Source organism: Lampetra planeri, chromosome 23 (genome assembly GCF_965212315.1).
Source record: "Lampetra planeri chromosome 23, kcLamPlan1.2.h2, whole genome shotgun sequence".
NCBI lineage: Eukaryota > Metazoa > Chordata > Hyperoartia > Petromyzontiformes > Petromyzontidae > Lampetra > Lampetra planeri.
Window position 1 is genome coordinate 9536939 of NC_136129.1, and position 13609 is coordinate 9550547.

The window sequence follows — 13609 nt, forward strand, 5'->3', positions numbered from 1 at the left end:
ATTATTCATAATAACAAAGGTTTTTGGGTTAGGTCGCGTAAGTATGAATGTGTCGTAACCCTCCACCACCCGACACAGCCAGGAAGGTTTGTCACGTAAACAACGCGCCAGTTGGTTATTACTTCAGCACACCGGCGTGTTGGAAAGTAAATCCACAAGATTCACAATTTGAATACGACGTTTCGCTGGGATTTAATTCGCTGGGATGTAATTACTAGCGAGTATAAACAATTTTTATATATGATACACAACTAGTAATCATACTTGTAGTTTAATAGACAATATAGCAATAATATACACTTTTTCACACCGATGGTTTTACAAAATAAATGGGTAACTGAGCATCCTCTGAATAGGCACTGCACCGCGTTACGATCCACCATTTCACATCTCTGTTCTTCGATTTAAGTAGTTTTGATTGACGTTTTTGGTTTTCAGGAACGCATCCTGGCCGTATACCGGGGTATGGCCATATCACCGTACACAAAACTAACGGATGACGACCAATGAATTAAAAATTTCAACAACTGGCAGCCAATAACAGACTTGGGTAGTTTTCTAGCAGATAAAACAAACTGGGGTGGGATTTTTTAATCGCCACGGACAAACTGAAATGTTGATATGGACAGTGAAAATTTATTGCAGTACGTATCATAGCAGAACATATGAAGAGTTGAAATTGGGTTATATGCACTCGTGCACATTTGAATATACTGTATTTACGACATACGCTTTGGCATCGGCTACAATTCTTTAAAAGTATTGGCGATTGTCCAGCTCTTTAGCCCGCCAAAAAAAATGTCATCACACTTTCAATAGAACACTCTGTCCAGTTACAAATGTGCAATAATTTCACATTATCAACACCATGGCATTGTGCAAATGCTGCAAAAAATTGATATATAAGGAGGTTCTCAAACGAGTAGCTCCATCACGACAACCTCCCTGCACAGGATCATCATCGCTGATAACGTCCAAAAGTAATCACCAACCATGCCGATTGTCGACTCTGGAAGTGTCCCGGCGCTGACGGCCGCTGAGAAGGCCACCATCCGCACCGCCTGGGCCCCCGTGTATGCCAAGTATCAGTCCACTGGCGTGGACATCCTGATCAAGTAAGGATCTCTTTCCACTTTGAGCAGTCAACGGCGCAACACAGACAGACACACCTTGAATGTCACGAATGGTCTTAACTCTTGTCATCCGTGTTGATGAATTCTTACCATCCACAATTTGTTTTCGTTATGTAGTGGACGACTTAACTTTATTATGGGACCTTTCTTGACCGTATCTAACTATAAGGACAGGCTTTGCCATTTCTGGCAATAAAACAGTTGGTGTTAAGATGTTGAAACACCAAACAGAAACCTTTTGCAAAGAATCACGCCTGCATTAATCACACACGGTCGTTGTGGTGAACATGCGAAAAAAAAAGGTTTCTGTTAGGTCTTTTAACACCTTAACACCTGTTTTATTGCCAGAAAGGGTAAAACCTATTCTTATATTACGACTTAACTTTTATTCATTTAAAGTTAAAGATTGTAGCTGCGGGGGAATGAAAACTACTGATGCCATTCTGATGTGTTGCTTCTTTACGAAGGGCACTTGTATTATGATAATAATAAACATTTAGAACTTTTTGCAAGTTATCAATATTTATCTTTAAACATTATTTGGCGATGCTGCTTTGGCAGCGATGCACAGCCACATTTAACAAATAAACTCACATTTGTCAATAACATAAAAACAGGTGACGTTTCGGGCAATGACCATTCTGCATTGGACATCAGTATTTATATTTGTTTGCATCATCGCTACTATGCTGATATATGTTTTCTTCAGCTGCATAGCCAACATGTGGACACTGCTGTATTTTGTATGTATATATTTACATCAATCCTCTCTTTTGTTGACAAAGACTCGCACCAACGTAGCCATAACCGTGTTTGTTCTAACTCGGGCACCACGGTGGCAAGATGTTACCTACCTCGCCTGGTATACAGGACGTCGTGGGCTCGATTCCGATCTCGACCCTGACGCCTGTATATTTGGAGTTTGCATGTTCTTCCTGTGGTCGCACAGATTTATCTTCGGGTCCTCCGGGTTCCCCACCCCCCCCCCCACACACATTTAGAATCAACACGCGTTTAGGAGTATGTGGCTGCGATAAATGCCCACGTGACAAGCCACTTCGTTGGTGCGATGCATTTGTGATAGCCAGGTCGCTTATGAAAACCAGCTGTATAACTCAGTGGGCCATTACCCGGTAAAAAAACAAGTTTCGTTGTTAGTTGAGTAACTCCCCCCTACGGGTCCGAGTAGCGGCTGAATTCAAATTCACAGACTCGTCCCTCGATCGTTCGCGACAGGTTCTTCACCAGCAACCCCGCCGCTCAGGAGTTCTTCCCCAAGTTCCAGGGGCTGACCTCTGCCGACCAGCTCAAGAAGTCCATGGACGTGCGCTGGCACGCCGAGAGGATCATCAACGCCGTCAACGACGCCGTGGTGGCCATGGACGACACCGAGAAGATGAGCCTGAAGCTCAATGAGCTGAGCAGCAAGCACGCCAAGAGCTTCCAGGTCGACCCCCAGTACTTCAAGGTAACGGACGCAGGCGCCACAACGGGGCAATTGCTGGCTGTGTGTGTGCGTGTGTGTGGGGAGCGGTGGTGCAGCGGTTAGCGCTACGCTGCTCTACGAACCAGGCCACCCGGGTTCGATTCCCGCTCACGGCCAACACCACGGTGACGATTATTTGAAACGGTCCTGGGCCTCCCCTAGGTCTACTCAGCCTCAAATGAGTACCTGGTGCGGTGTGTAGACGTAGCCACTGGGGAGACAAAGGCGGCCGGGCGTGGTGCTGGAAACCCACCTTCACGTGTGCCGTGCTGGCCTTCATAGGTGCTCGCTAACAGCACTTGCCCCTACAGTCTGTTAAGGCTATACGGGGGATGTTTGTCTCATTTTTAATACATTTAACTTCTTTCGCACCGTACGTAGCCAACCGTGCTAATCGGAGATGCGGTGTCTGCTGGCTATGGAGCGGTTGTTAGCCCATTTGGGGGTGGGGGGGGGCACGCGCTGGCGTTCTAATTCGAGTTGAGACGTTGCCCGTTAGGCCCGTAAATGATTCCACCGCCCTTTTGATATTCGATACATTTTGTACGATCATCTGCGTTCGCTAATTGTAATGTTGGTTCTCTCGCGGTGTATGTGAGTGGCGCCTCTCGTGCCAGCAGGCGTCAGGCCAAGCACGTTCGTACAGAGTGCACGAATTTGAAATAATTTCAATGTTTTGAGCCCTACCGGTCCCGCCGTGCCATGTTAAAGTATTGTACAATGTATACATGCTGAACTTCTTTCGCACCGTACGTTGCCAACCGTGCTAATCGGAGGTGCGTGTGCACCGGTACACTTTTATGTGACAAGCAGCCACTTTGTGTACATAACATCGAAGCAGCTGTATGACAGCCACATAATGACGGTGTTCATTGTGGTAATTTTTAGTCTCTGCCAATGCATTCCTGGATAAGCACCTCCCCATGCCGTGCCGGGTCTGGGCACCGACCACCACATAGGCTTTTGGATGACCCAAATGACCTCGATACACGCAGACAACGTCGCAAATATCACCGCGGCACACGACAGCAGCAAGAACGCCGAGAACCATTGCAATGAGAAACGCACGCAGTGCCACGCTCGTTGGCGGTTGACACACGGCGAGTGGCGGAGTCGATTTTGAGCCCCAAGCAACTGTTGTTGTGTGCGATCTCTTCCCAGGTGCTGGCCGCGGTCATTGTCGACACCGTCCTGCCAGGCGATGCCGGTCTTGAGAAGCTCATGAGCATGATCTGCATCCTGCTCAGGTCCAGCTACTGAGCCCCAGCCTGCGCCGCCACTCCCGCGAGAACACTCGCCGCTTACGCCTGCCGCGTGTGATTTTTGCACAAAAAAGCCCGTTTGCCATCAGGAATGAAGCGTCGTTCTAATGTCACGCGATGGCAATTCGGGCGGAATTCAAACCAACGTAACTTCCCCACCAATATGCAATAAAGCTTCCCTTGATGCAAGGCTTTCGAATGTTGTTTGCAATTTCTTTGAAAGGGTTTTGTGAGAATAAACGCAAATTGGTGTTCCGCGCGGCGTGCGTGCGAGCTGCCACGGTGGTGTCATGGTTGGCGCGCTGGACCTGCGATCCAGACGTCGCCGGTTCAGTGTCGCGGCACGGCGGCAGGAACCACTGCGTTTTCAAAATGTCACATTTTGGCAAAATAAAAACACATCCAGTTGCTACTTTGGCTCTAAATGGGAAGCGTTTTGAGTGCGACGTTTGCCAACCGTAGGGGTTTTGAAAGAGATGTCATCTATCTGGCAGGGCCAATTAGAAAGCTGAAACGGCAAGCGCTGCTGTTGGTCAATATGTCTCCAGTGACCTCGACTGTTGTGACATTCCTAGAAACTGACAAAGAAACAAGAGCAAGTGCCAGCAATGATGTCGAGTTGTGCAACCCACGAGCTCCAGTTTTTGCGACAGGGAAGCGAGCTAGATCTGGGATTTTGGGGGGATAGGGACTGGTGGGTTTCGCCGGCGCTCAATTCGAGTGCCAGACAGGAGCGTGGAATCCCCTGGGGCTGGAGATGGCGCGACCACCGCACGCGTGTCACCTGGCAGCAACCGTGACCAACACAAACACGTGACATGACCTCCAAAATAAAACCTACCGAGTTCACCTTTAACTGTTCTTCCCCCTCCTCCTACAATGCCCGGTAAATTGACTCGATATCCGTGGACGCAGCCTTGATATTTAGTGCCGCGGTATATTCCCTAACCCGATGTCGGTTCGTCAGAACTTTGTCGGACGCATACTAATTGTACAAACGAGACAGAAAATACTAATCAAACGGTGACCCTCTCCCCCCGAATTGTGTAAAAATCGTGGCGTCCAGTCGCGTAGCGTGGTTGGCGTGGGTCCTGTCCAAATCCCGGCGTATGGGCCGCCGGTACACGAGGTAGCTATGCCGGATTCGTGGTGTCCCCAACTCCACCCAACGCCGGTGTGAATCGACTCACGCCACGTGGCGACGCTGCACGGAAGCCCTCGGTCCAATAGAGGGCAACCTCCTGGATCAGACCACGTGAATACAGGTTTCCCTCGCTCTCCGCGGGTTCGGTCCGTGCGACTTCGCGCCGTACACGCGGTTAACCGATTTATACCCACACTTCACTCGATTATGCGGTTTGAATTCACTCATATGCGGCTATGCGGTCGGACGTGGGACAACTTTGTGTGTGTCCTGTGTGTGTACTTTGTGTATACTGTTTGTACTGTGTGCGCTCCTCGGGAGGTATCGCTCTATGCGCCCTCTTTTTGAAACGCATCTACTACTACTGCGTAGACCGAGGGAAAGCTGTACACGAATAGAGAAATTAATGAGCAGCAGCGATGTACAAGTAAAAAAAAACACTCACCACGTCCCGAATTGTTAGTGCACACACATTACAAGCAGTGTTGAAAAAAAATCGAAAACTATATATTTTACACTTGACCAGGCAAGGTCTACTGAGCTTTCTAGATCTTTTTCAGAAGCGACGTTGCCACAAATGATAGCTCAACGAAATGGCTTATCGTGTGAGATGTTATCTACCTCGCCTGGTATGCAGGAGGTCGTGGGTTCGATCCAAATCCCGACCCTGAAGCCTGTACATTTGGAGTTGGCACATTCTCCCTAGTGGTCGCGTGAATTTTTCTCCAGGTCTTCCGGGTTTTCCCTCCACATTTAGAAACAACACGCATTTAGAGTATTTGGCTGCTATACATTTACACGTGATAAGCGACTTGGTTGAGCAATAATTTGTGGCCAAGTCGCTTCCGAAAAATAGCTATATTGCTCGGTAAAATAAAAATAGTTTAGTTGAGATGTTTTGAACAAAACAGGGAACCTGTATCCACATGACTAGCAAATAAAATAATAATACTACAGAAATGTGTAAAAAAACAACCTGCACAATGTACAATGGAATTCCAGGAGGGAATACAAAATAACATTTTGCATGATAGCAGTTGAGCAAAACTCACGTGTGGCATTTATAGCAGCAAAGATGAAAGTTGCACCTCCTATTTTGAATTGATACGCCCTTCCAAATATGGCATTTTCAAGTTCCAGTCGATAAATAGCGTTACCACGACCCTGATTTAAAGAGGAGTGTGTTTTGTATGTATGCTGAACTTCTTTCGCGCCGTACGCAGCCAAACGTGCTCATCGCAGTTTTAGTGCCAAGTGCATCATTGCATTGCGTCGCGATGGGGGCGCTGCTGCAATTTAAATCGCGCATCACACCCATATCGACGCAAATGCAAACAAAGTGTCCGTACGATTCCCCAATAACTAAAACAGTAAGCATTACATGAAGGTTGCGTTTAATAATCCGGAATGGTAATGAATTGTGTTGGTTTAGCATACGCGTACAACCATTAGGAATATCGTCGGAGCAGACCAACTCTGAGATATTAAACGTATTGCTCAATTCCTCGAGAGTCAAAGATAGTAATCAAATGCGTTGACTATTAGACTGCGATGCCGATGCTGATTACGCTATTGGTGGAGTTCTAAAGTTGATTTCATTTACGTATGACAGTATGCCCCCCCAAGTCTTTCGCATGTATAACCCAAAATGAATAAACAATGGATCTCCCACAAAACAAAGCGACAAGAAAGCGACACGTAAAATATGAGCGTTTGAAGTTGTGTTTAAAGGCTGCGCGAATCTCCACATTTTGTGAAGTTGTTTCGGAAGACGGAGAGAAAAAAGATTGTGTCATAGAGCCCTTCCTGTGAAGGTGGGACTCATCTCGAGACGGATATCCCAATCAAACACACAATGCCCAAAATGTCATTAACTCAAGCAGGGTTGGAGTCTGCATTGTGCTTGCATGGTTGTAATCACCAGTGCGGCCAAGTCTATTGTTGTACCGTACCACGTTCCAACGCCTATGCTGCCCGCCCCCACCAACCCGCACTGACAATAGTGGTCAAGAATGGTCAAGTAAAGTCCACGACCTGACAAAATTGCTGCGCAGTAATCGTACACCTGTAGATTTTTGTAAATAAAAGATAACTTGGTGTACGAAAATGTAATTCCTCTTTTCCAAACGAGCTGCCACTTTGAGCACAACACATTCAAACAATAAAATATCGTTCAAAGTTTGTGTCACAGCCAGGTGGATGCATGGCAAGAATTTCCCGCTTCAGCTTTAAAAAGTCAATTGAAGTCGTACGTCATGGGTGATGCGTACTGGACATATGAAGGCCATTCTCTTCCCGTCGAAGTTAAGATTCATTCCACATTATACGAGTATTCCCTGTGAACGAGCACGTGAGCATGCACGTCCATGGGAAAACGTTCACAGTCGCTGTACAATTCATCGCCACGGTGGCGAGATGTTAACGACCTCGCATGGTATACAGGAGGTCGTGGGTTCAATACCGACCGTGACCCCTGCTGTACATTTGAAGTTTACGTGTCTCTCTCCTTGTTGTCGCGTGGATCTTTCTCCGGGTCCTCCGGTTTTTCCCTCCACCTTTAAAAGAAACATCACGCGTTTAGAATATTTGGCTGCTATAAATGTCCACACGATACGCCACTTGGTCTAGCTATCATCTGTGATAGCCAAATCGCTGCTAAAAAAGAGCTAAGTAGCAGTTTAGTGGTCAAATAGAAAATGTATTTTTTCAACAAATACCGTGCTGTTGGGCGTGTGTATGGATGTCAACCAGCAAACAATGGGACATTTCTGATTCTTTGTACATTAGCAGTGGTCTTTGTGAGGTTCCCGGTGCTGGTGTATAAATGTTATTTGCTTTGGTAACAAGGGGGTAACTTGGACGGCAAAGCCATGAAGACGTGTCAGGTTGGACATGAGGATTTTTAAAAAACTTTCGATACAATTCAAAGTGGTCAGTCGCACTCTCTCGACAGAATTAAAGGGGGCCAAAGGTTATCGCTTCCAAAATCTGCCTCTGTGTTCAATGTGGAAACATCCTGAGTTTTATGCTGCCCGCTGTTGAATCTCGATCGATCGTTGTCAATCGATCGTTGCCAAACACAACTGCTCCATCGCCTTCATGCCCAACCTGACAAAACAGCTTAACCACGCTGAATTCCCAGCATTGGGCAAGAGGGCCTCCCGGCTCAACTATTTAAGGACCTCCATCTCTCTTCCGAACGTCACCTCAACGGACAACCACTTTGCTCTTGTGCCTCCTACCGAAGCCGCCTCCACCACCACCGCCATGCCTATTGTCGACTCCGGAAGCGTTGGGGCCCTCTCTGCCGCCGAGAAGGCGATCATCGCCGACAGCTGGAAGGTCGTTTACGCCGACTACGAGGCTGCGGGCAAGGCCATCCTCATCAAGTGAGTGACTCCCGAGAGAGATAGGTAGACGGGTGGGCTCAGGAGTCAAGAGTTTCTGAGCCAACAACGCCAAGAACGCCAAGAACCTGGGTTCGAATCCTCGGCAGGCACACGCCTGATTACACCCACGCATGCGAGGGTGTGCAACAGTCGATCGCACGCAAAAGGGGCCAGGTGAATTCAGTCCACACTTTGCTGTGACTGAATTCTGCTGGAGAACGCCAGGGTTATGGCGCCCCCTCAATGCTCACTGGGAAGAGGGCCTCGCAACATTTCGTGATTGATGTCCCACTCTGGGGCCGCACTTCTAGCCAAGAGTTCTAAGTGTGCAGGACTATTTGTCGTCGTCTCTCATGGGATAACACCGATAGGACAATTGGAGTAACGTGTGGGGGGCGGGAAACAAAACATTCAGGCGAGTGGCTTCTGTTTTTTGGCAGAGGGCATGATGCTCGATGGTGCTGATGCTTTCTAATGAGCAGTTTTTAAATTGGCATATGAATGTGTAATTCTCATCAGGCCCCATGGTGTAAAGTTTTAGTGTCCGGCTCTAATTATCCACTGTGTCTCTCTGGCCTTTCTATGCACGTGCCATGAAGAGGGATCATTGCCCAAAACCTTGCCTATTATATATTTTGAATTGAAGGCCACAGTTTTTTTTTTAAATTGACGAATTTATTAGGTTGTTTTGTTCATTGTGCGTGTGCACTACTGCCAACGCAGCAGCATCACCGGCTAAAATATCAAATAATAGTCTGTCATCACAAAAAATAAAACAAATTCTTTTCAAAACTGACTTCTGTTTTCCGCCACTGTCAGGTTCTTCACGTCCAACGCCGGCGTGCAGGACTTCTTCCCCAAGTTCAAGGGGCTCGACTCGGCCGACCAGCTGAGCAAGTCGGCCGCCGTGCGCTGGCACGCCGAGAGGATCATCAACGCCGTCAACGACGCCGTGGTGGCCCTGGACGATCCCGAGAAGCTGAGCCTGAAGCTCAAGGCCCTGAGCAAGAAGCACGCCCAGGAGTTCAACGTGGACCCCCAGTACTTCAAGGTACTGAAGGAGTAAAACTAAACAAAATATTACGCATACTTTTGGAGCAACCATAGTTGTTGTAAGCATTTGAATTTTTTTTAAATGTTAAGCTTCTTTTCTCCATGTTTTAAACGTGAAAATGATTGCAAAAAGCAGTCTAATTTATCAGCCAAACTACCCCCGAAAATGATGAAGTGGGGCGAAAGCCATTTGATAATTTATTTGAGAACTCAACATTACAACTTAAAACAAGAAGTGGTGTACAGCCTGCATCACATGAAACCCAGTCTCGTGAAAATATCTCGTTAGAATATTTTAACGTGCGGTGGCTGCGGGTGGCTCAGATGTCAGGGTGCAAAGCTGGCATGGCTGAATCCTGGGTTCGAAAACAGGATGCTAAATCCTGGGTTCGAAACCAGGATGCTAATCCTGGGTTCGAATCCAGGCTGTTAATCCTGGGTTCGAATACAGGATGATCGGGTTCTCTAGTTAAGTTTTTTTTTATTTTCTGAAGAATATTGGCTTTAACTGTAATTAAAGGAGCATTGCTGTGTTTCGCGGGGTCAATGGGGAAGTGCTGCTTCCGAGTGTACGGGTAAGAGGTCACTTAAAGCGATCTCAGTGGTAGCTCTTTGATACCCGTTTCCAAGGGCCACAATCTTCACAAGAATGGTCACAATTCTCAAAGCACTAAGTGGACCCACAACTGTTGGGGTTTCTGTATACTCCACATACTCAACCATCATGGTGACGGCAGGTCGTGGATTCAACCCCCACCCTGACGCCTGCTGTATATTTGGAGTTTGCGTGTCTCTCTCTTCTCGTGGTCGCGTGGATTTTTCTCCGGGTCCTCCGGGTTTTCCCTCCACATTTAGAATCAACGTGCATTTAGAGCAATTGTCTGCGACACATGTCCACGTGATAAGCCCACTTCGTTGAGCTATCATTTGCAGGCAGGTCGCTTCTGAAAAAGAGCTACATAGCTCAGTGGGCTCTACCTGGTAAAATAAAAATAGTTTACTCATGTTCTACAAACACACATGGATACACGTGCTGGGTGCTGGCACATGGCAACGTCACCTTCTGCTGGCAGACTATACCCATTGTGCAAGCCACTGTTGTGTACACCTTGTGCCCTGTACGGACAGTTGTCACTTAGCGAGACTGCTGCGCGCAAACGGAATGGTTTCGATGAGATGTTACGTAAGGCGCTTTCAGATACTGAGGCGTTTAAGTGCCCTTTCCATGCAAAAACTCACACTTAATTATGTTCTCGGCACAGTGCACAAACCGGTTCTCTGCCAGCCTGGGCAGGCATGTGAGGCTGGTCTCAGCTTTACGGGCTATGGCTTTTCGTGCATATTTATTTAATTGCAATCCACCAATTATCTGTCGACTCTTCAAAGAGAGCTGCACTCCAGGTCACCGCCCCAGCCCTGAAGGTCTGAACATCGTGGCCACAGGATCCAGGGACCGGGCAGACAGAGCGCCACCGGGATGGGCGCTGCGGTGTTGCGATTCGGTGGTTTTCCTAACACCCGTGTCTCTCGCTGCAGGTGCTGTCTGCCAATGTGCTGGAGCAGGTGGCTGCTGCGAACGGGGGCCTCTCTGCCGAGGCTCAGGGAGCCTGGGAAAAGCTGCTGAGCATCATCAGCATCCTGCTGAAGTCCCAGTACTAGGCGCGGAATCCCTCCCCCGAATCGGCAAAGGAAAGTAACACACCGATCGATGTACGTCGTGACGATGGGTGGTTTCTGGCAATAAAAGTATTGAAGCATCAAATACGTTGTCTTCTGTCTTTGTTTGATTAAAATAAAGCGTTTTTTTTTAACGCGTGGCACACTGCTGAGACGTGCAGTAGTGGGAGAATGAAGGAGCGGCGTCTGTTATCACAGGGGGCGGGGGAGATGGGAGGGAATCTGAGTCAATCGATCAAACTTTATTGATTTGAATAAAACTTTATTTATATGGTACTATTCGTGCAAAAACACATTCCTGTGGAGGGAGCTCGTAGGAACGTTGGGTTGCTCGGTCAATGGCCAGGGTCAACGGTGGCGTGGTGTATTCCGCAAATATGCCCGACTGTGAGGGCGGGCACAAGCCGGCGTGAGTAGGTTAAACGTTGAGTTTTATAAGGGCACCACGGGGTGACCAGCCCTTCCCCACTCAGCCCCACCCTGCCCTCCCCAACCAGCCCCACCCTCCCCACCCAGCCCCACCCAGCCCCACCCCTCCCACCCCCCACCCAGTCCCACCCTCCCCACCCAGCCCCTCCCCACCCACCCCACCCAGCCCCACCCTCCCCACCCAGCCCCTCCCCACCGTCCCCTCCCCACCCAGCCCGAACCTCCCCACTCAGCCCCTCCCTACCCTCCCTTCCCCACCCAGCCCCTTCCTTCCCACCGAGCCCCTCCCTGCACGACGGACACAATAATCCCCTGTGGGCTGGTGTAACCAGGAGGTTCCTACCAGTAAATGCAATACATAGTGCTTTACAGGCATGAACAATACAAGTGAAATTGTAGGCAAAATAAAAGAAAATAAAGTCACGTGATTTACCGAAGGCTCGAGCTAATTTAGAGATATCGGTGTCTTCGATTCGAATCATTGCTTCACTCATTACGTTGTATTTTAAATTGACAACAGTTGAGCTCGCCAGAACCTGCCAAGGCAGTGCTATTCGAGTATCGCTTCCACCATACGGGTTCTTTATCTAACGAGCAAGATCGTTTTTCAAAAAAACTATTCACACACGATGCACATCATTTAATCACATCATTGAAACATCACCACGTTTTAATTACATTGCACGTAATTTACACCCGAGACGTTTCAATATCAATTCTAATTATATATTTAAAACGTAATGTCATCTTGATCGGAAGCTTTCGTGACTGCAGGAATCCATACTCGTTGATTCTTTCGGTAAAGTCACGTAGATAGAAAATTCATAGATCACGACGTTGCGATCGCAACACAAGTGATCAAAACCTCGAAAACATCGCCAAACTCGGGGATTCCTCCTTCGCACTTAGAACCATGCGCTTAGGGTCATAATCTTAATTTAGACTGCAGGAGAAATCCGAGCTCTTTTCACGGATGTCCAGTATGGGCGGGTATTTGGCTGCTACACATGTCCACGTGATAAGCCACTTCGTTGAGCCATCACTTGTGGCCAAGTCGTTTCTGACAAAGACCTACACAGCTCAATGGGGCCTTACCTGATAAAATAGAAAAAAATAACATAGTACGCAAAAACATATAAATACTCGAACAGCTGTTATAGGAGGCAGATGTCCTTCACTGGAGACTCTGGCCGAAGCCTTCCGAATCCACCACAAGCACTTTCCACCTGAACAATCGCGCAAAATCGAAATCTTTATTTAAACTGCAGGAGAAATCCGATGAGCAGATGTCCAGTCGGGACGGCTCAGCGAGTTACTATGCCACTGAGTAGATGCGGCCGATGTCACCCTTGCGGTGGGCTTCCGTGGTAGAATATAATCCCAAGATTATAATCCTAAGATTCTATTCTATTCTTGCGCGTCATGGCAAATGTATTTGGGGGAGTAAAATGCCAATTTGTCGAGGTCTGCTAGCCACGAGGGTTTCAGTGTTCCGGTTATTATGTGCATTGCATTACAGTATTTATGTAGTTTAACACGATGCCTTATTATGAATACTATTTGTGCACCAAACAGACCAGGCTGGAGCACAGTTACTGCCAGTGAGCATATCAGTTTTAATTTTGTTATTGTTTTATATCAATATTATTTTATTATTTCCCTTCTACGTGATTTTACCGAAAGAACCAATAATAAGAGGCAGCAGTTCGCAACAGATCAGCTGAAACGTCCCGGGTCGTACCTGCAAGCTTCTGATAAATTGAGAGGCCAGGTAATGTTACGTAAAATGATGTTTTCTAATGTTCCTTTAAAGGCAGTCTAATCTACACGCATTTAGATGTAGATTATTTTGCTGCTAGACATTTCCACATGATAAGCCACTTTGTTGAGCTGTGATTTATGGGCAGGTCGCTTTTTTAAAATAAGGTATTACTTCAGTGGGTCTTCCCTGGTAAGACAAATTATAGTTTAGTTTAGTTTTATTTGTATATATTTAAGTTATTTTCCTTTTTTCCTAAACTGTATTTTTCACTCCT

The 13609-nt window shown here is 47.3% G+C and overlaps 2 protein-coding genes across 2 annotated transcripts; both read left to right on the top strand.

Annotated features, from left to right (window-relative positions):
* The first annotated feature begins 878 nt into the window (after window positions 1-878).
* On the top strand, window positions 879-4074 carry LOC144726456 (globin-1). Its single transcript, XM_078605189.1, has 3 exons — window positions 879-1115; window positions 2370-2601; window positions 3781-4074. The coding sequence occupies exons 1-3, from the start codon at window positions 994-996 to the stop codon at window positions 3877-3879; spliced, it is 453 nt and encodes a 150-aa protein (XP_078461315.1). The 5' UTR covers window positions 879-993; the 3' UTR covers window positions 3880-4074.
* Window positions 4075-8081: 4007 nt separating this feature from the next.
* Window positions 8082-11229, top strand: LOC144726455 (globin-1-like). Its single transcript, XM_078605187.1, has 3 exons — window positions 8082-8414; window positions 9234-9465; window positions 11004-11229. Exons 1-3 carry the CDS (start codon window positions 8125-8127, stop codon window positions 11124-11126), a joined length of 645 nt encoding a protein of 214 aa, XP_078461313.1. The 5' UTR covers window positions 8082-8124; the 3' UTR covers window positions 11127-11229.
* Window positions 11230-13609: the final 2380 nt, after the last annotated feature.

What these genes read in the sequence shown, in the direction of transcription:
- LOC144726455 (XM_078605187.1), top strand. Translation starts at nt 8,125, where the DNA reads ATGCCCAACCTGACAAAACAGCTTAACCACGCTGAATTCCCAGCATTG. An exon ending in GGCAAGGCCATCCTCATCAA is followed by an intron (nt 8,415 to 9,233) that starts GTGAGTGACTCC and finishes CGCCACTGTCAG; the next exon opens with GTTCTTCACGTCCAACGCCG. An exon ending in TGGACCCCCAGTACTTCAAG is followed by an intron (nt 9,466 to 11,003) that starts GTACTGAAGGAG and finishes CTCTCGCTGCAG; the next exon opens with GTGCTGTCTGCCAATGTGCT.
- LOC144726456 (XM_078605189.1), top strand. Translation starts at nt 994, where the DNA reads ATGCCGATTGTCGACTCTGGAAGTGTCCCGGCGCTGACGGCCGCTGAG. An exon ending in GGCGTGGACATCCTGATCAA is followed by an intron (nt 1,116 to 2,369) that starts GTAAGGATCTCT and finishes CGTTCGCGACAG; the next exon opens with GTTCTTCACCAGCAACCCCG. An exon ending in TCGACCCCCAGTACTTCAAG is followed by an intron (nt 2,602 to 3,780) that starts GTAACGGACGCA and finishes ATCTCTTCCCAG; the next exon opens with GTGCTGGCCGCGGTCATTGT.